This window comes from Oncorhynchus nerka, unplaced genomic scaffold (genome assembly GCF_034236695.1).
Source record: "Oncorhynchus nerka isolate Pitt River unplaced genomic scaffold, Oner_Uvic_2.0 unplaced_scaffold_728, whole genome shotgun sequence".
NCBI lineage: Eukaryota > Metazoa > Chordata > Actinopteri > Salmoniformes > Salmonidae > Oncorhynchus > Oncorhynchus nerka.
Genome location: NW_027040462.1, coordinates 162,608 through 183,291, shown reverse-complemented (window position 1 = coordinate 183,291; position 20,684 = coordinate 162,608). Strand labels below are relative to the sequence as shown.

Genomic DNA, 20,684 nt, shown 5'->3' with positions numbered 1-20,684 from the left:
CTCTCCTCTCCTCCCCTCTCTTTTCCTCCTCTCCTCTCTTCTCCTCTCTCCTCCTCTCCTTCTTCCTCCCTCTCCTCCCCTCTTTTCCTCCTCTCCTCTCCTCTCCTCTTTCCTCCTCCCTCTCCTCCTCTTCTCCTCTCCTCTCTCCTCCTCTCCTCTCCTCCCCTCCTCTCCTCTCCTCTCCTCTCCTCTCCTCTCCTCTCCTCTCTTCTCCTCCTCTCTTCTCCTCCTCTCCTTCTTCCTCTCCTCCCCTCTTTCCTCCTCTCCTCTCTTCTCCTCTCTTCTCCCTCCTCTCCTTCCTCCTCTCCTCTCCTCTCCTCTCCTCTCTTTTCGTCCTCTCCTCTCTTCTCCTCCTCTCTTCTCCTCCTCTCCTTCTTCCTCTCCTCTCCTCCCCTCTCTTTTCCTCCTCTCCTCTCTTCTCCTCTCTTCTCCTCTCCCGTCCTCTCCTCTACAGAGGAATGTGCTACAGGATCAACATGAGAGGGACAATATTTGGACTAAAGAGGGATTCTTTGCTGCGGTCATCTTCCTCACCATCTTCATCATCATCATCACCTGTTTGATGGTAAGTAGCCTATATTCAGGCCTTTCACGTCTGTTACACACACACATACACATGTAAACCCACACACACGTAAACACACACACAAACATGTAAATATATGAACACATACATGAAAACACACACACACACACACACACACACACACACACACACACACACACACACACACACACACACACACACACACACACACACACCACTGAGTCACATAGCTATTTAAGCAGGTGAACCATGCTCAGTAGTGGTGATTTCACTAGAAGGCCTGACTGCTTGGCTTCTAGAACACTTCACACAGGAAGTGATGCGCTGGACTGTGGCAGGGGGAGAATCTCAATTGCATACTCCTCACATCCTCTCTCCCCTCTTCTCGCCTCCTTCTCAAAATCCATTGTAAGAGAAATCCAGAGGTCCCTCCCCTCTGACCTTTTCCTCCAATTGGGTTTTGAGGAGGCGAGGAGAGAGGAGAGAGGAGAGAGGATGGAGGAGTATGCAACTGAGATTCTCCCCTGAATACCTTCCCACTCATTAGCACCCTGCTGTTAGTGTCTCTCTCTCTCTCTCTCTCTCTCTCTCTCTCTCTCTCTCTCTCTCTCTCTCTCTCTCTCTCTCTCTCTCTCTCTCTCTCTCTCTCTCTCTCTCTCTCTCTCTCTCTCTCTCTCTCTCTCTCTCTCTCTCTCACTCTCTCACTCTCTCACTCTCTCACACACACACACACACACATACACACACACACGCGCATGATGCACACGCCAGCCAGTTTGCTCAAGATCCACTTCGACATCCGACGTCCGGCCAGGAACGTTGTGAGATGCCACTAGGGGAAACTGACCTATCACCATCCAGTAGGGTTGTGGTTGTGGGCGGGATGGTTGTCGTGGCGGAAGCCGCGAGCTCTGCCTCCGAGGGTAGATCAATCCCAGCGGTAGGTGTTAATTTTTTATTTGGTTGTTTTGACTCCAAACCTCAACTCTTAACTAAACCATTCAGACTTATTGTCTAAACTTTAGCAGCTGTGAGACGTCGGCCACAGCAGCGGAGTAACCCAGGTTATGGTTACTACAGGTTAGGTCCACCACGCCTCCAGATCTGACCAGAAATGTGGGTCAAACGTCTCGCAGACGTGTGGGTCAAACCGTGAGATCTTGTTGCACACACACACACACACACACACACACACACACACACACACACACACACACACACACACACACACACATACATACCCACCCGCACACACACATACCCACCCGCACACACACATACCCACCCGCACACACACACATACCCACCCGCACACACACACACACACCCACCCGCACACACACACTCACACACACACACACATACCCACCCGCACACACACACACACACACACACACACCCGCACACACACACACACACACACACACACACACACACACACACACACACTGCTGCTCACGCTGTTTGACATGATTGATGAATTAGTTCCACTTAGCCAAAGAGGCGGAGATCCCAGGATATCTGAGGGACTTTATCATAGGGTGACTGACTCCATCTGACTCTGTGTCAATAACCTCTATCGCTAGCACAGAACTAAAGATAACATCCTCTCCTATCAACACGTAACAACAGTCAGTCAGCATCCTCTCCTATCAACACATAGCAACAGTCAGTCAACATCCTCCACTGTCAACACATAGCAACAGTCAGTCAACATCCTCTCCTATCAACACATAGCAACAGTCAGACAACATCCTCTGTGAAGATACAGTAGGTTGTTTGTGACAGGTGGTGTCTTTGTGAATGGGATCTGTGTGTGGCTGTGTGTCTGTTTGTGTGTATGTGTGTGTGTGTGTGTGTGTGTGTGTGTGTGTGTGTGTGTGTGTGTGTGTGTGTGTGTGTGTGTGTGTGTGTGTGTGTGTGTGTATCTCAGAGAGGATCTGTAGGAGATTTGAAGAGATCAGCTATGACCTCCTGTGGTCAAGGATGTGAAGGCTTTCTCCCACTCTGACACATGATCCCAGAGCGCTCTAATTGGCTCACACATGATCCCCGAGCACTCCGATTGGCTGAAGGGCGAATTGGGCGGGACATGAGGTCATCAGTTCGTAAGCTCATGACATTATCAGACCTCTGATAGCCCCTGGGATAGATGCTGTGGTTGGTTGCTAGCCTGAGGATGATTAGCCAGTTAAAACCCTAAAGCTGTGTCACTTAATAGAGGTCAGAGGTCACAAAGGCTGTGTCCCAAATAGCAATGTGGTCAGTTAGTGGGTCCATCGTGTCAAAAAAAACTGAACCAGTAACCAGGGGTCACATTCTGTAACCAGATGTCACATCCAGTAACCAGGGGTCACATCCAGTAACCAGGGGTCACATCCTGTAACCAGGGTCACATCCAGTAACCAATGGTCACATCCAGTAACCAGGGGTCACATCCTGTTAACAGGGGTCACATCCTGTAACCAATAGTCACATCCAGTAACCAGGGGTCACATCCTGTAACCAAGGGTCACATCCAGTAACCAGGGGTCACATCCTGTAACCAGGGGTCACATCCTGTAACCAATAGTCACATCCTGTTACCAGGGGTCACATCAAGTAACCAGTGGTCACATCCTGTGTGAATCCCAAATAGCACATTATTCCCTATATAGTGCACTACTTTAGACCACAGCCCTATTCCCTATATAGTGCACTACTTTAGACCAGAGCCCTATTCCCTATATAGTGCACTACTTTAGACCAGAGCCCTATTCCCTATATAGTGCACTACTTTAGACCACAGCCCTATTCCCTATATAGTGCACTACTTTAGACCAGCGCCCTACTCCTTATATAGTGCACTACTTTAGACCAGGGCCCTTAGGACACAGACAAGATATGACCCCTAGTTCCTAGTTCAGGTTGTTAACTCTTCTTCCTAACAGGAACAACATGCTAATGCACAGGAAGTGGGCTTTTGAATGTCTTACAGGGGTATTTCTGTAACCTTTATTTAGCAGGAAGTGGGCTTTGAATGTCTTACAGGGGTATTTCTGTAAACTTTATTTAGCAGGAAGTGGGCTTTGAATGTCTTACAGGGGTATTTCTGTAAACTTTATTTAGCAGGAAGTGGGCTTTGAATGTCTTACAGGGGTATTTCTGTAACCTTTATTTAGCAGGAAGTGGGCTTTGAATGTTTTACAGGGGTATTTCTGTAACCTTTATTTAGCAGGAAGTGGGCTTTGAATGTCTTACAGGGGTATTTCTGTAACCTATTCTGTGTATTACTGTAACCTTTATTTAGCAGGAAGTGGGCTTTGAATGTCTTACAGGGGTATTTCTGTAACCTTTATTTAGCAGGAAGGGGGCTTTGAATGTCTTACAGGGGTATTTCTATAATCTTTATTTAGCAGGAAGTGGGCTTTGAATGTCTTACAGGGGTATTTCTGTAACCTTTATTTAGCAGGAAGTGGGCTTTGAATGTCTTACAGGGGTATTTCTGTAACCTTTATTTAGCAGGAAGGGGGCTTTGAATGTCTTACAGGGGTATTTCTATAATCTTTATTTAGCAGGAAGTGGGCTTTGAATGTCTTACAGGGGTATTTCTGTAACCTATTCTGTGTATTACTGTAACCTTTATTTAGCAGGAAGTGGGCTTTGAATGTCTTACAGGGGTATTTCTGTAACCTTTATTTAGCAGGAAGGGGCTTTGAATGTCTTACAGGGGTATTTCTATAATCTTTATTTAGCAGGAAGTGGGCTTTGAATGTCTTACAGGGTATTTCTGTAAACTTTATTTAGGGGGCTTTGAATGTCTTACAGGGGTATTTCTGTAATCTTTATTTAGCAGGAAGTGGGCTTTGAATGTCTTACAGGGGTATTTCTATAATCTTTATTTAGCAGGAAGTGGGCTTTGAATGTCTTACAGGGGTATTTCTATAATCTTTATTTAGCAGGAAGTTATGCTGTGCTGTGTTTACATTCTGCTTGGTGTACCTACAATTCAATCCATGCATTAGCTATTGTTACTAAACTGTTATGAGCTCAAAGAGGACGTGCAACATTACTGGATTCCACAGGAGGGCGCCATCTCCCATCGTATTGTACATGTTGTAGACTATATCACTCAGCCATCTCCCATGTTGTAGACTATATCACTCAGCCATCTCCCATGTTGTAGACTATATCACTCAGCCATCTCCCATGTTGTAGACTATATCACTCAGCCATCTCCCATGTTGTAGACTATCTCCAGCATGTTGTAGACTATATCACTCAGCCATCTCCCATGTTGTAGACTATATCACTCAGCCATCTCCCATGTTGTTGTACATGTTGTAGACTATATCACTCAGCCATCTCCCATGTTGTAGACTATATCACTCAGCCATCTCCCATGTTATTGTACATGTTGTAGACTATATCACTCAGCCATCTCCCATGTTGTAGACTATATCACTCAGCCATCTCCCATGTTATTGTACATGTTGTAAACTATATCACTAAGCCATCTCCCATGTTGTTGTATATATTGTAGACTATATCACTCAGCCATCTCCCATGTTGTTGTCCATGTTGTAGACTATATCACTCAGCCATCTCCCATGTTGTAGACTATATCACTCAGCCATCTCCCATGTTATTGTACATGTTGTAGACTATATCACTCAGCCATCTCCCATGTGGTAGACTATATCACTCAGCCATCTCCCATGTTGTAGACTATATCACTCAGCCATCTCCCATGTTGTTGTCCATGTTGTAGACTATATCACTCAGCCATCTCCCATGTTGTAGACTATATCACCCAGCCATCTCCCATGTTGTAGACTATATCACTCAGCCATCTCCCATGTTGTTGTACATGTTGTAGACTATATCACTCAGCCATCTCCCATGTTGTAGACTATATCACTAAGCCATCTCCCATGTTGTTGTACATGTTGTAGACTATATCACTCAGCCATCTCCCATGTTGTAGACTATATCACTCAGCCATCTCCCCCATGGTGTTGTACATGTTGTAGACTATATCACTCAGCCATCTCCCATGGTGTTGTCCATGTTGTAGACTGTATCACTCAGCCATCTCCCATGTTGTAGACTATATCACTCAGCCATCTCCCATGGTGTTGTACATGTTGTAGACTATATCACTCAGCCATCTCCCATGTTGTTGTCCATGTTGTAGACTATATCACTCAGCCATCTCCCATGTTGTAGACTATATCACTCAGCCATCTCCCATGTTATTGTACATGTTGTAGACTATATCACTCAGCCATCTCCCATGTTGTAGACTATATCACTCAGCCATCTCCCATGTTGTTGTACATGTTGTAAACCATATCACTCAGCCATCTCCCATGTTGTAGACTATATCACTCAGCCATCTCCCATGTTGTAGACTATATCACTCAGCCCACTCCCATGTTATTGTCCATGTTGTAGACTATATCACTCAGCCATCTCCCATGTTATTGTCCATGTTGTAGACTATATCACTCAGCCATCTCCCATGTTATTGTACATGTTGTAGACTATATCACTCAGCCATCTCCCATGTTACTGTACATGTTGTAGACTATATCACTCAGCCATCTCCCATGTTATTGTACATGTTGTAGACTATTTCACTCAGCCATCTCCCATGTTGTAGACTATATCACTCAGACATCTCCCATGTTATTGTACATGTTGTAGACTATATCACTCAGCCATCTCCCATGTTGTAGACTATATCACTCAGCCATCTCCCATGTTGTTGTATATGTTGTAGACTATATCACTCAGCCATCTCCCATGTTGTTGTCCATGTGGTAGACTATATCACTCAGCCATCTCCCATGTTGTTGTCCATGTTGTAGACTATATCACTCAGCCATCTCCCATGTTGTTGTATATGTTGTAGACTATATCACTCAGCCATCTCCCATGTTATTGTACATGTTGTAGACTATATCACTCAGCCATCTCCCATGTTGTTGTACATGTTCTAGACTATATCACTCAGCCATCTCCCATGTTGTTGTATATGTTGTAGACTATATCACTCAGCCATCTCCCATGTTGTTGTATATGTTGTAGACTATATCACTCAGCCATCTCCCATGTTGTTGTATATGTTGTAGACTATATCACTCAGCCATCTCCCATGTTGTTGTATATGTTGTAGACTATATCACTCTGCCATCTCCCATGTTGTAGACTATATCACTCAGCCATCTCCCATGTTGTTGTATATGTTGTAGACTATATCACTCAGCCATCTCCCATGTTGTAGACTATATCACTCAGCCATCTCCCATGTTGTTGTATATGTTGTAGACTATATCACTCAGCCATCTCCCATGTTGTAGACTATATCACTCAGCCATCTCCCATGTTGTAGACTATATCACTCAGCCATATCGCATGTTGTAGACTATATCACTCAGCCATCTCCCATGTTATTGTCCATGTTGTAGACTATATCACTCAGCCATCTCCCATGTTATTGTCCATGTTGTAGACTATATCACTCAGCCATCTCCCATGTTGTAGACTATATCACTCAGCCATATCGCATGTTGTAGACTATATCACTCAGCCATCTCCCATGTTATTGTCCATGTTGTAGACTATATCACTCAGCCATCTCCCATGTTGTAGACTATATCACTCAGCCATATCGCATGTTGTAGACTATATCACTCAGCCATCTCCCATGTTATTGTCCATGTTGTAGACTATATCACTCAGCCATCTCCCATGTTATTGTCCATGTTGTAGACTATATCACTCAGCCATCTCCCATGTTGTAGACTATATCACTCAGCCATCTCCCATGTTGTAGACTATATCACTCAGCCATATCGCATGTTGTAGACTATATCACTCAGCCATCTCCCATGTTATTGTCCATGTTGTAGACTATATCACTCAGCCATCTCCCATGTTATTGTCCATGTTGTAGACTATATCACTCAGCCATCTCCCATGTTGTTGTATATGTTGTAGACTATATCACTCAGCCATCTCCCATGTTGTTGTCCATGTTGTAGACTATATCACTCAGCCATCTCCCATGTTGTTGTATATGTTGTAGACTATATCACTCAGCCATCTCCCATGTTGTTGTATATGTTGTAGACTATATCACTCAGCCATCTCCCATGTTGTAGACTATATCACTCAGCCATCTCCCATGTTGTAGACTATATCACTCAGCCATCTCCCATGTTGTAGACTATATCACTCAGCCATCTCCCATGTTGTAGACTATATCACTCAGCCATCTCCCATGTTGTAGACTATATCACTCAGCCATCTCCCATGTTGTTGTACATGTTGTAGACTATATCACTCAGCCATCTCCCATGTTGTACACTATATCACTCAGCCATCTCCCATGTTATTGTACATGTTGTAGACTATATCACTCAGCCATCTCCCATGTTGTAGACTATATCACTCAGCCATCTCCCATGTTGTTGTACATGTTGTAGACTATATCACTCAGCCATCTCCCATGTTGTAGACTATATCACTCAGCCATCTCCCATGTTATTGTACATGTTGTAGACTATATCACTCAGCCATCTCCCATGTTGTAGACTATATCACTCAGCCATCTCCCATGTTATTGTACATGTTGTAAACTATATCACTAAGCCATCTCCCATGTTGTTGTATATATTGTAGACTATATCACTCAGCCATCTCCCATGTTGTTGTCCATGTTGTAGACTATATCACTCAGCCATCTCCCATGTTGTAGACTATATCACTCAGCCATCTCCCATGTTATTGTACATGTTGTAGACTATATCACTCAGCCATCTCCCATGTGGTAGACTATATCACTCAGCCATCTCCCATGTTGTAGACTATATCACTCAGCCATCTCCCATGTTGTTGTCCATGTTGTAGACTATATCACTCAGCCATCTCCCATGTTGTAGACTATATCACCCAGCCATCTCCCATGTTGTAGACTATATCACTCAGCCATCTCCCATGTTGTTGTACATGTTGTAGACTATATCACTCAGCCATCTCCCATGTTGTAGACTATATCACTAAGCCATCTCCCATGTTGTTGTACATGTTGTAGACTATATCACTCAGCCATCTCCCATGTTGTAGACTATATCACTCAGCCATCTCCCATGGTGTTGTACATGTTGTAGACTATATCACTCAGCCATCTCCCATGGTGTTGTCCATGTTGTAGACTGTATCACTCAGCCATCTCCCATGTTGTAGACTATATCACTCAGCCATCTCCCATGGTGTTGTACATGTTGTAGACTATATCACTCAGCCATCTCCCATGTTGTTGTCCATGTTGTAGACTATATCACTCAGCCATCTCCCATGTTGTAGACTATATCACTCAGCCATCTCCCATGTTATTGTACATGTTGTAGACTATATCACTCAGCCATCTCCCATGTTGTAGACTATATCACTCAGCCATCTCCCATGTTGTTGTACATGTTGTAGACCATATCACTCAGCCATCTCCCATGTTGTAGACTATATCACTCAGCCATCTCCCATGTTGTAGACTATATCACTCAGCCCACTCCCATGTTATTGTCCATGTTGTAGACTATATCACTCAGCCATCTCCCATGTTATTGTCCATGTTGTAGACTATATCACTCAGCCATCTCCCATGTTATTGTACTAGTTGTAGACTATATCACTCAGCCATCTCCCATGTTACTGTACATGTTGTAGACTATATCACTCAGCCATCTCCCATGTTATTGTACATGTTGTAGACTATTTCACTCAGCCATCTCCCATGTTGTAGACTATATCACTCAGACATCTCCCATGTTATTGTACATGTTGTAGACTATATCACTCAGCCATCTCCCATGTTGTAGACTATATCACTCAGCCATCTCCCATGTTGTTGTATATGTTGTAGACTATATCACTCAGCCATCTCCCATGTTGTTGTCCATGTGGTAGACTATATCACTCAGCCATCTCCCATGTTGTTGTCCATGTTGTAGACTATATCACTCAGCCATCTCCCATGTTGTTGTATATGTTGTAGACTATATCACTCAGCCATCTCTCATGTTATTGTACATGTTGTAGACTATATCACTCAGCCATCTCCCATGTTGTTGTACATGTTCTAGACTATATCACTCAGCCATCTCCCATGTTGTTGTATATGTTGTAGACTATATCACTCAGCCATCTCCCAAGTTGTTGTATATGTTGTAGACTATATCACTCAGCCATCTCCCATGTTGTTGTATATGTTGTAGACTATATCACTCAGCCATCTCCCATGTTGTTGTATATGTTGTAGACTATATCACTCTGCCATCTCCCATGTTGTAGACTATATCACTCAGCCATCTCCCATGTTGTTGTATATGTTGTAGACTATATCACTCAGCCATCTCCCATGTTGTTGTATATGTTGTAGACTATATCACTCAGCCATCTCCCATGTTGTTGTATATGTTGTAGACTATATCACTCAGCCATCTCCCATGTTGTAGACTATATCACTCAGCCATCTCCCATGTTGTAGACTATATCACTCAGCCATATCGCATGTTGTAGACTATATCACTCAGCCATCTCCCATGTTATTGTCCATGTTGTAGACTATATCACTCAGCCATCTCCCATGTTATTGTCCATGTTGTAGACTATATCACTCAGCCATCTCCCATGTTGTAGACTATATCACTCAGCCATCTCCCATGTTGTAGACTATATCACTCAGCCATATCGCATGTTGTAGACTATATCACTCAGCCATCTCCCATGTTATTGTCCATGTTGTAGACTATATCACTCAGCCATCTCCCATGTTATTGTCCATGTTGTAGACTATATCACTCAGCCATCTCCCATGTTGTTGTATATGTTGTAGACTATATCACTCAGCCATCTCCCATGTTGTTGTCCATGTTGTAGACTATATCACTCAGCCATCTCCCATGTTGTTGTATATGTTGTAGACTATATCACTCAGCCATCTCCCATGTTGTTGTATATGTTGTAGACTATATCACTCAGCCATCTCCCATGTTGTAGACTATATCACTCAGCCATATCGCATGTTGTAGACTATATCACTCAGCCATCTCCCATGTTATTGTCCATGTTGTAGACTATATCACTCAGCCATCTCCCATGTTGTTGTCCATGTTGTAGACTATATCACTCAGCCATCTCCCATGTTATTGTCCATGTTGTAGACTATATCACTCAGCCATCTCCCATGTTGTTGTATATGTTGTAGACTATATCACTCAGCCATCTCCCATGTTGTTGTATATGTTGTAGACTATATCACTCAGCCATCTCCCATGTTGTTGTATATGTTGTAGACTATATCACTCAGCCATCTCCCATGTTGTTGTATATGTTGTAGACTATATCACTCAGCCATCTCCCATGTTGTAGACTATATCACTCAGCCATCTCCCATGTTGTTGTATATGTTGTAGACTATATCACTCAGCCATCTCCCATGTTATTGTACATGTGGTAGACTATATCACTCAGCCATCTCCCATGTTGTTGTCCATGTTGTAGACTATATCACTCAGCCATCTCCCATGTTGTTGTATATGTTGTAGACTATATCACTCAGCCATCTCCCATGTTATTGTACATGTTGTAGACTATATCACTCAGCCATCTCCCATGTTGTTGTACATGTTCTAGACTATATCACTCAGCCATCTCCCATGTTGTTGTATATGTTGTAGACTATATCACTCAGCCATCTCCCATGTTGTTGTATATGTTGTAGACTATATCACTCAGCCATCTCCCATGTTGTTGTATATGTTGTAGACTATATCACTCAGCCATCTCCCATGTTGTTGTATATGTTGTAGACTATATCACTCTGCCATCTCCCATGTTGTAGACTATATCACTCAGCCATCTCCCATGTTGTTGTATATGTTGTAGACTATATCACTCAGCCATCTCCCATGTTGTTGTATATGTTGTAGACTATATCACTCAGCCATCTCCCATGTTGTAGACTATATCACTCAGCCATCTCCCATGTTGTTGTATATGTTGTAGACTATATCACTCAGCCATCTCCCATGTTGTAGACTATATCACTCAGCCATCTCCCATGTTGTAGACTATATCACTCAGCCATATCGCATGTTGTAGACTATATCACTCAGCCATCTCCCATGTTATTGTCCATGTTGTAGACTATATCACTCAGCCATCTCCCATGTTATTGTCCATGTTGTAGACTATATCACTCAGCCATCTCCCATGTTGTAGACTATATCACTCAGCCATCTCCCATGTTGTAGACTATATCACTCAGCCATATCGCATGTTGTAGACTATATCACTCAGCCATCTCCCATGTTATTGTCCATGTTGTAGACTATATCACTCAGCCATCTCCATGTTATTGTCCATGTTGTAGACTATATCACTCAGCCATCTCCCATGTTGTTGTATATGTTGTAGACTATATCACTCAGCCATCTCCCATGTTGTTGTCCATGTTGTAGACTATATCACTCAGCCATCTCCCATGTTGTTGTATATGTTGTAGACTATATCACTCAGCCATCTCCCATGTTGTTGTATATGTTGTAGACTATATCACTCAGCCATCTCCCATGTTGTAGACTATATCACTCAGCCATATCGCATGTTGTAGACTATATCACTCAGCCATCTCCCATGTTATTGTCCATGTTGTAGACTATATCACTCAGCCATCTCCCATGTTGTTGTCCATGTTGTAGACTATATCACTCAGCCATCTCCCATGTTATTGTCCATGTTGTAGACTATATCACTCAGCCATCTCCCATGTTGTTGTATATGTTGTAGACTATATCACTCAGCCATCTCCCATGTTGTTGTATATGTTGTAGACTATATCACTCAGCCATCTCCCATGTTGTTGTATATGTTGTAGACTATATCACTCAGCCATCTCCCATGTTGTTGTATATGTTGTAGACTATATCACTCAGCCATCTCCCATGTTGTTGTCCATGTTGTAGACTATATCACTCAGCCATCTCCCATGTTGTTGTATATGTTGTAGACTATATCACTCAGCCATCTCCCATGTTATTGTACATGTGGTAGACTATATCACTCAGCCATCTCCCATGTTGTTGTCCATGTTGTAGACTATATCACTCAGCCATCTCCCATGTTGTTGTATATGTTGTAGACTATATCACTCAGCCATCTCCCATGTTATTGTACATGTTGTAGACTATATCACTCAGCCATCTCCCATGTTGTTGTACATGTTCTAGACTATATCACTCAGCCATCTCCCATGTTGTTGTATATGTTGTAGACTATATCACTCAGCCATCTCCCATGTTGTTGTATATGTTGTAGACTATATCACTCAGCCATCTCCCATGTTGTTGTATATGTTGTAGACTATATCACTCAGCCATCTCCCATGTTGTTGTATATGTTGTAGACTATATCACTCTGCCATCTCCCATGTTGTAGACTATATCACTCAGCCATCTCCCATGTTGTTGTATATGTTGTAGACTATATCACTCAGCCATCTCCCATGTTGTTGTATATGTTGTAGACTATATCACTCAGCCATCTCCCATGTTGTAGACTATATCACTCAGCCATCTCCCATGTTGTTGTATATGTTGTAGACTATATCACTCAGCCATCTCCCATGTTGTAGACTATATCACTCAGCCATCTCCCATGTTGTAGACTATATCACTCAGCCATATCGCATGTTGTAGACTATATCACTCAGCCATCTCCCATGTTATTGTCCATGTTGTAGACTATATCACTCAGCCATCTCCCATGTTATTGTCCATGTTGTAGACTATATCACTCAGCCATCTCCCATGTTGTAGACTATATCACTCAGCCATCTCCCATGTTGTAGACTATATCACTCAGCCATATCGCATGTTGTAGACTATATCACTCAGCCATCTCCCATGTTATTGTCCATGTTGTAGACTATATCACTCAGCCATCTCCCATGTTATTGTCCATGTTGTAGACTATATCACTCAGCCATCTCCCATGTTGTTGTATATGTTGTAGACTATATCACTCAGCCATCTCCCATGTTGTTGTCCATGTTGTAGACTATATCACTCAGCCATCTCCCATGTTGTTGTATATGTTGTAGACTATATCACTCAGCCATCTCCCATGTTGTTGTATATGTTGTAGACTATATCACTCAGCCATCTCCCATGTTGTAGACTATATCACTCAGCCATATCGCATGTTGTAGACTATATCACTCAGCCATCTCCCATGTTATTGTCCATGTTGTAGACTATATCACTCAGCCATCTCCCATGTTGTTGTCCATGTTGTAGACTATATCACTCAGCCATCTCCCATGTTATTGTCCATGTTGTAGACTATATCACTCAGCCATCTCCCATGTTGTTGTATATGTTGTAGACTATATCACTCAGCCATCTCCCATGTTGTTGTATATGTTGTAGACTATATCACTCAGCCATCTCCCATGTTGTAGACTATATCACTCAGCCATCTCCCATGTTGTTGTATATGTTGTAGACTATATCACACAGCCATCTCCCATGTTGTAGACTATATCACTCAGCCATCTCCCATGTTGTAGACTATATCACTCAGCCATATCGCATGTTGTAGACTATATCACTCAGCCATCTCCCATGTTATTGTCCATGTTGTAGACTATATCACTCAGCCATCTCCCATGTTATTGTCCATGTTGTAGACTATATCACTCAGCCATCTCCCATGTTGTAGACTATATCACTCAGCCATCTCCCATGTTGTAGACTATATCACTCAGCCATATCGCATGTTGTAGACTATATCACTCAGCCATCTCCCATGTTATTGTCCATGTTGTAGACTATATCACTCAGCCATCTCCCATGTTATTGTCCATGTTGTAGACTATATCACTCAGCCATCTCCCATGTTGTTGTATATGTTGTAGACTATATCACTCAGCCATCTCCCATGTTGTTGTCCATGTTGTAGACTATATCACTCAGCCATCTCCCATGTTGTTGTATATGTTGTAGACTATATCACTCAGCCATCTCCCATGTTGTTGTATATGTTGTAGACTATATCACTCAGCCATCTCCCATGTTGTAGACTATATCACTCAGCCATATCGCATGTTGTAGACTATATCACTCAGCCATCTCCCATGTTATTGTCCATGTTGTAGACTATATCACTCAGCCATCTCCCATGTTGTTGTCCATGTTGTAGACTATATCACTCAGCCATCTCCCATGTTATTGTCCATGTTGTAGACTATATCACTCAGCCATCTCCCATGTTGTTGTATATGTTGTAGACTATATCACTCAGCCATCTCCCATGTTGTTGTATATGTTGTAGACTATATCACTCAGCCATCTCCCATGTTGTTGTATATGTTGTAGACTATATCACTCAGCCATCTCCCATGTTGTTGTATATGTTGTAGACTATATCACTCAGCCATCTCCCATGTTGTTGTCCATGTTGTAGACTATATCACTCAGCCATCTCCCATGTTGTTGTATATGTTGTAGACTATATCACTCAGCCATCTCCCATGTTATTGTACATGTGGTAGACTATATCACTCAGCCATCTCCCATGTTGTTGTCCATGTTGTAGACTATATCACTCAGCCATCTCCCATGTTGTTGTATATGTTGTAGACTATATCACTCAGCCATCTCCCATGTTATTGTACATGTTGTAGACTATATCACTCAGCCATCTCCCATGTTGTTGTACATGTTCTAGACTATATCACTCAGCCATCTCCCATGTTGTTGTATATGTTGTAGACTATATCACTCAGCCATCTCCCATGTTGTTGTATATGTTGTAGACTATATCACTCAGCCATCTCCCATGTTGTTGTATATGTTGTAGACTATATCACTCAGCCATCTCCCATGTTGTTGTATATGTTGTAGACTATATCACTCAGCCATCTCCCATGTTGTTGTCCATGTTGTAGACTATATCACTCAGCCATCTCCCATGTTGTTGTATATGTTGTAGACTATATCACTCAGCCATCTCCCATGTTGTTGTATATGTTGTAGACTATATCACTCAGCCATCTCCCATGTTGTAGACTATATCACTCAGCCATCTCCCATGTTGTTGTATATGTTGTAGACTATATCACTCAGCCATCTCCCATGTTGTAGACTATATCACTCAGCCATCTCCCATGTTGTAGACTATATCACTCAGCCATATCGCATGTTGTAGACTATATCACTCAGCCATCTCCCATGTTGTTGTATATGTTGTAGACTATATCACTCAGCCATCTCCCATGTTGTTGTCCATGTTGTAGACTATATCACTCAGCCATCTCCCATGTTGTTGTATATGTTGTAGACTATATCACTCAGCCATCTCCCATGTTGTTGTATATGTTGTAGACTATATCACTCAGCCATCTCCCATGTTGTAGACTATATCACTCAGCCATATCGCATGTTGTAGACTATATCACTCAGCCATCTCCCATGTTATTGTCCATGTTGTAGACTATATCACTCAGCCATCTCCCATGTTGTTGTCCATGTTGTAGACTATATCACTCAGCCATCTCCCATGTTATTGTCCATGTTGTAGACTATATCACTCAGCCATCTCCCATGTTGTTGTATATGTTGTAGACTATATCACTCAGCCATCTCCCATGTTGTTGTATATGTTGTAGACTATATCACTCAGCCATCTCCCATGTTGTAGACTATATCACTCAGCCATCTCCCATGTTGTTGTATATGTTGTAGACTATATCACTCAGCCATCTCCCATGTTGTAGACTATATCACTCAGCCATCTCCCATGTTGTAGACTATATCACTCAGCCATATCGCATGTTGTAGACTATATCACTCAGCCATCTCCCATGTTATTGTCCATGTTGTAGACTATATCACTCAGCCATCTCCCATGTTGTTGTCCATGTTGTAGACTATATCAGCCATCAGCCATCTCCCATGTTGTAGACTATATCACTCAGCCATCTCCCATGTTGTTGTAGACTATATCACTCAGCCATCTCCCATGTTGTAGACTATATCACTCAGCCATCTCCCATGTTATTGTCCATGTTGTAGACTATATCACTCAGCCATCTCCCATGTTATTGTCCATGTTGTAGACTATATCACTCAGCCATCTCCCATGTTGTTGTATATGTTGTAGACTATATCACTCAGCCATCTCCCATGTTGTTGTCCATGTTGTAGACTATATCACTCAGCCATCTCCCATGTTGTTGTATATGTTGTAGACTATATCACTCAGCCATCTCCCATGTTGTTGTATATGTTGTAGACTATATCACTCAGCCATCTCCCATGTTGTTATATCACTCAGCCATATCGCATGTTGTAGACTATATCACTCAGCCATCTCCCATGTTATTGTCCATGTTGTAGACTATATCACTCAGCCATCTCCCATGTTGTTGTCCATGTTGTAGACTATATCACTCAGCCATCTCCCATGTTATTGTATATGTTGTAGACTATATCACTCAGCCATCTCCCATGTTATTGTACATGTTGTAGACTATATCACTCAGCCATCTCCCATGTTGTTGTATATGTTGTAGACTATATCACTCAGCCATCTCCCATGTTGTTGTATATGTTGTAGACTATATCACTCAGCCATCTCCCATGTTATTGTATATGTTGTAGACTATATCACTCAGCCATCTCCCATGTTGTTGTCCATGTTGTAGACTATATCACTCAGCCATCTCCCATGTTGTTGTATATGTTGTAGACTATATCACTCAGCCATCTCCCATGTTATTGTACATGTGGTAGACTATATCACTCAGCCATCTCCCATGTTGTTGTCCATGTTGTAGACTATATCACTCAGCCATCTCCCATGTTGTTGTATATGTTGTAGACTATATCACTCAGCCATCTCCCATGTTATTGTACATGTTGTAGACTATATCACTCAGCCATCTCCCATGTTGTTGTACATGTTCTAGACTATATCACTCAGCCATCTCCCATGTTGTTGTATATGTTGTAGACTATATCACTCAGCCATCTCCCATGTTGTTGTATATGTTGTAGACTATATCACTCAGCCATCTCCCATGTTGTTGTATATGTTGTAGACTATATCACTCAGCCATCTCCCATGTTGTTGTATATGTTGTAGACTATATCACTCAGCCATCTCCCATGTTGTAGACTATATCACTCAGCCATCTCCCATGTTGTTGTATATGTTGTAGACTATATCACTCAGCCATCTCCCATGTTGTTGTATATGTTGTAGACTATATCACTCAGCCATCTCCCATGTTGTAGACTATATCACTCAGCCATCTCCCATGTTGTTGTATATGTTGTAGACTATATCACTCAGCCATCTCCCATGTTGTAGACTATATCACTCAGCCATCTCCCATGTTGTAGACTATATCACTCAGCCATATCGCATGTTGTAGACTATATCACTCAGCCATCTCCCATGTTATTGTCCATGTTGTAGACTATATCACTCAGCCATCTCCCATGTTATTGTCCATGTTGTAGACTATATCACTCAGCCATCTCCCATGTTGTAGACTATATCACTCAGCCATCTCCCATGTTGTAGACTATATCACTCAGCCATATCGCATGTTGTAGACTATATCACTCAGCCATCTCCCATGTTATTGTCCATGTTGTAGACTATATCACTCAGCCATCTCCCATGTTATTGTCCATGTTGTAGACTATATCACTCAGCCATCTCCCATGTTGTTGTATATGTTGTAGACTATATCACTCAGCCATCTCCCATGTTGTTGTCCATGTTGTAGACTATATCACTCAGCCATCTCCCATGTTGTTGTATATGTTGTAGACTATATCACTCAGCCATCTCCCATGTTGTTGTATATGTTGTAGACTATATCACTCAGCCATCTCCCATGTTGTAGACTATATCACTCAGCCATATCGCATGTTGTAGACTATATCACTCAGCCATCTCCCATGTTATTGTCCATGTTGTAGACTATATCACTCAGCCATCTCCCATGTTGTTGTCCATGTTGTAGACTATATCACTCAGCCATCTCCCATGTTATTGTCCATGTTGTAGACTATATCACTCAGCCATCTCCCATGTTGTTGTATATGTTGTAGACTATATCACTCAGCCATCTCCCATGTTGTTGTATATGTTGTAGACTATATCACTCAGCCATCTCCCATGTTGTTGTATATGTTGTAGACTATATCACTCAGCCATCTCCCATGTTGTTGTATATGTTGTAGACTATATCACTCAGCCATCTCCCATGTTGTTGTCCATGTTGTAGACTATATCACTCAGCCATCTCCCATGTTGTTGTATATGTTGTAGACTATATCACTCAGCCATCTCCCATGTTATTGTACATGTTGTAGACTATATCACTCAGCCATCTCCCATGTTGTTGTCCATGTGGTAGACTATATCACTCAGCCATCTCCCATGTTATTGTACATGTTGTAGACTATATCACTCAGCCATCTCCCATGTTGTTGTACATGTTGTAGACTATATCACTCAGCCATCTCCCATGTTGTAGACTATATCACTCAGCCATCTCCCATGTTGTAGACTATATCACTCAGCCATCTCCCATGTTGTAGACTATATCACTCAGCCATCTCCCATGTTGTAGACTATATCACTCAGCCATCTCCCATGTTGTAGACTATATCACTCAGCCATTTCCCATGTTGTTGTACATGTTGTAGACTATATCACTCAGCCATTTCCAACAGAACTATGTTTCACATCCACAAGAGGGCACGTATATCACAATATCACAATATCACAATATCTCAATATCACATTGTCACAATATAATGATCTAGTGTGAATCCAAGATTGAACCCAGGTCTCACTGCTCTCTCTCTGTGGCTGGCGGGTCCCCTGAGGTCATTCCACCTCAGGGCCTGCAGACAGTGACATTAGAACTCCAAAATTAGCTCTGCCGTAAGGCTAATCACCTGGAATTGAGACCAATGGGGACTCATTGTAAGCAGGCAGGACACCTGAGGTGACTGGCAACAGAAAGAAGGAATGAGGAAGTGTTGTGATGTCCATAGGGTTTTCTGTGAACTGCTCTTTCATTCCAATAGCAATCAAAGCTTTCCTCTCCTCTCCTCTCCTCTCCTCTCCTCCCTCTCCGCTCCGCTCCGCTCCCCTCCCCTCCCCCCCTCCCCTCCCCTCCCCTCCTCCTCCTCTCCTCTCCTCTCCTCTCCTCTCCTCCCTCTCCTCTCCTCTCCTCTCCTCTCCCTCTCCTCCCCTCCCCCCCTCCCCTCCCCTCTCCTCTCCTCTCCTCTCCTCTCCTCTCCTCTTCTCTCAGGTCCTCTACCGTCGAAAGGAGAAGGTTGAATATTCTGACAGGCAGACCAAAGAGCAGTCCGTGTTCCCCAGCCGCGACCTTCACCTGACCCCTGTCACCGTCCCACCCCCGGTCCCGCTGCACACCGTCGGAGCCCAGACCCAGCCCCAGGTAGGTTGGAGCGCAATTAACTACAATTCCCATAATGCAACACATATTTGAAGCCCCAAGTTGTAGCGTGATGTACTACAGTACCATAATGTTATGTGTAATACACCTGTATTCATAAAGCATCTCAGAGTACGAGTGCTGATCTAGGATCAGGTCCTGCCTGACCATATCATCCTATTCAATCTGATCTAAAAGACCAAACTGATCCAAGATCAGCTCTGTTACAGGGCAGCAGGTAGTCTAGCAGTTAGAGCAGTGGACCAGTAACCAAAAGGTCACTGGTTAGAATTCCCGAACTGACAAGGTGAACAATCTGCTGATGTGCCATTGAGCAAGGCACTTCAGGAGGGTGGCACTGAGCCTGTAAAACAACACATTTCACTGCCCCTACCCGGTGTATGTGACAATAAAACATATGTCTTTCTACTGTGAGATGTTTTGTGAATACAGGTCCTGGTTTTATCTTTAGTAAAGGTGTGTCTGAAGCTAAACTAATGCTGTCCCATCTTGTCATTAATCCCCAGGTCCTGGTTTTATCTTTAGTAAAGACGTGTTTGAAGCTAAACTAATGCTGTCCCATCTTGTCATTAATCCCCAGGT

The 20,684-nt window shown here is 42.8% G+C and overlaps 1 protein-coding gene across 1 annotated transcript in view; it reads left to right on the top strand.

Annotated features, from left to right (window-relative positions):
- The window catches only part of LOC135571149 (uncharacterized), a 138,975-nt gene that overhangs the window by 66,448 nt on the left and 51,843 nt on the right, over positions 1-20,684 (top strand). The window contains 2 exon segments of the mRNA XM_065016942.1: positions 455-565; positions 19,935-20,084. Of these exon segments, the coding sequence (XP_064873014.1) occupies positions 455-565; positions 19,935-20,084 (261 nt within the window).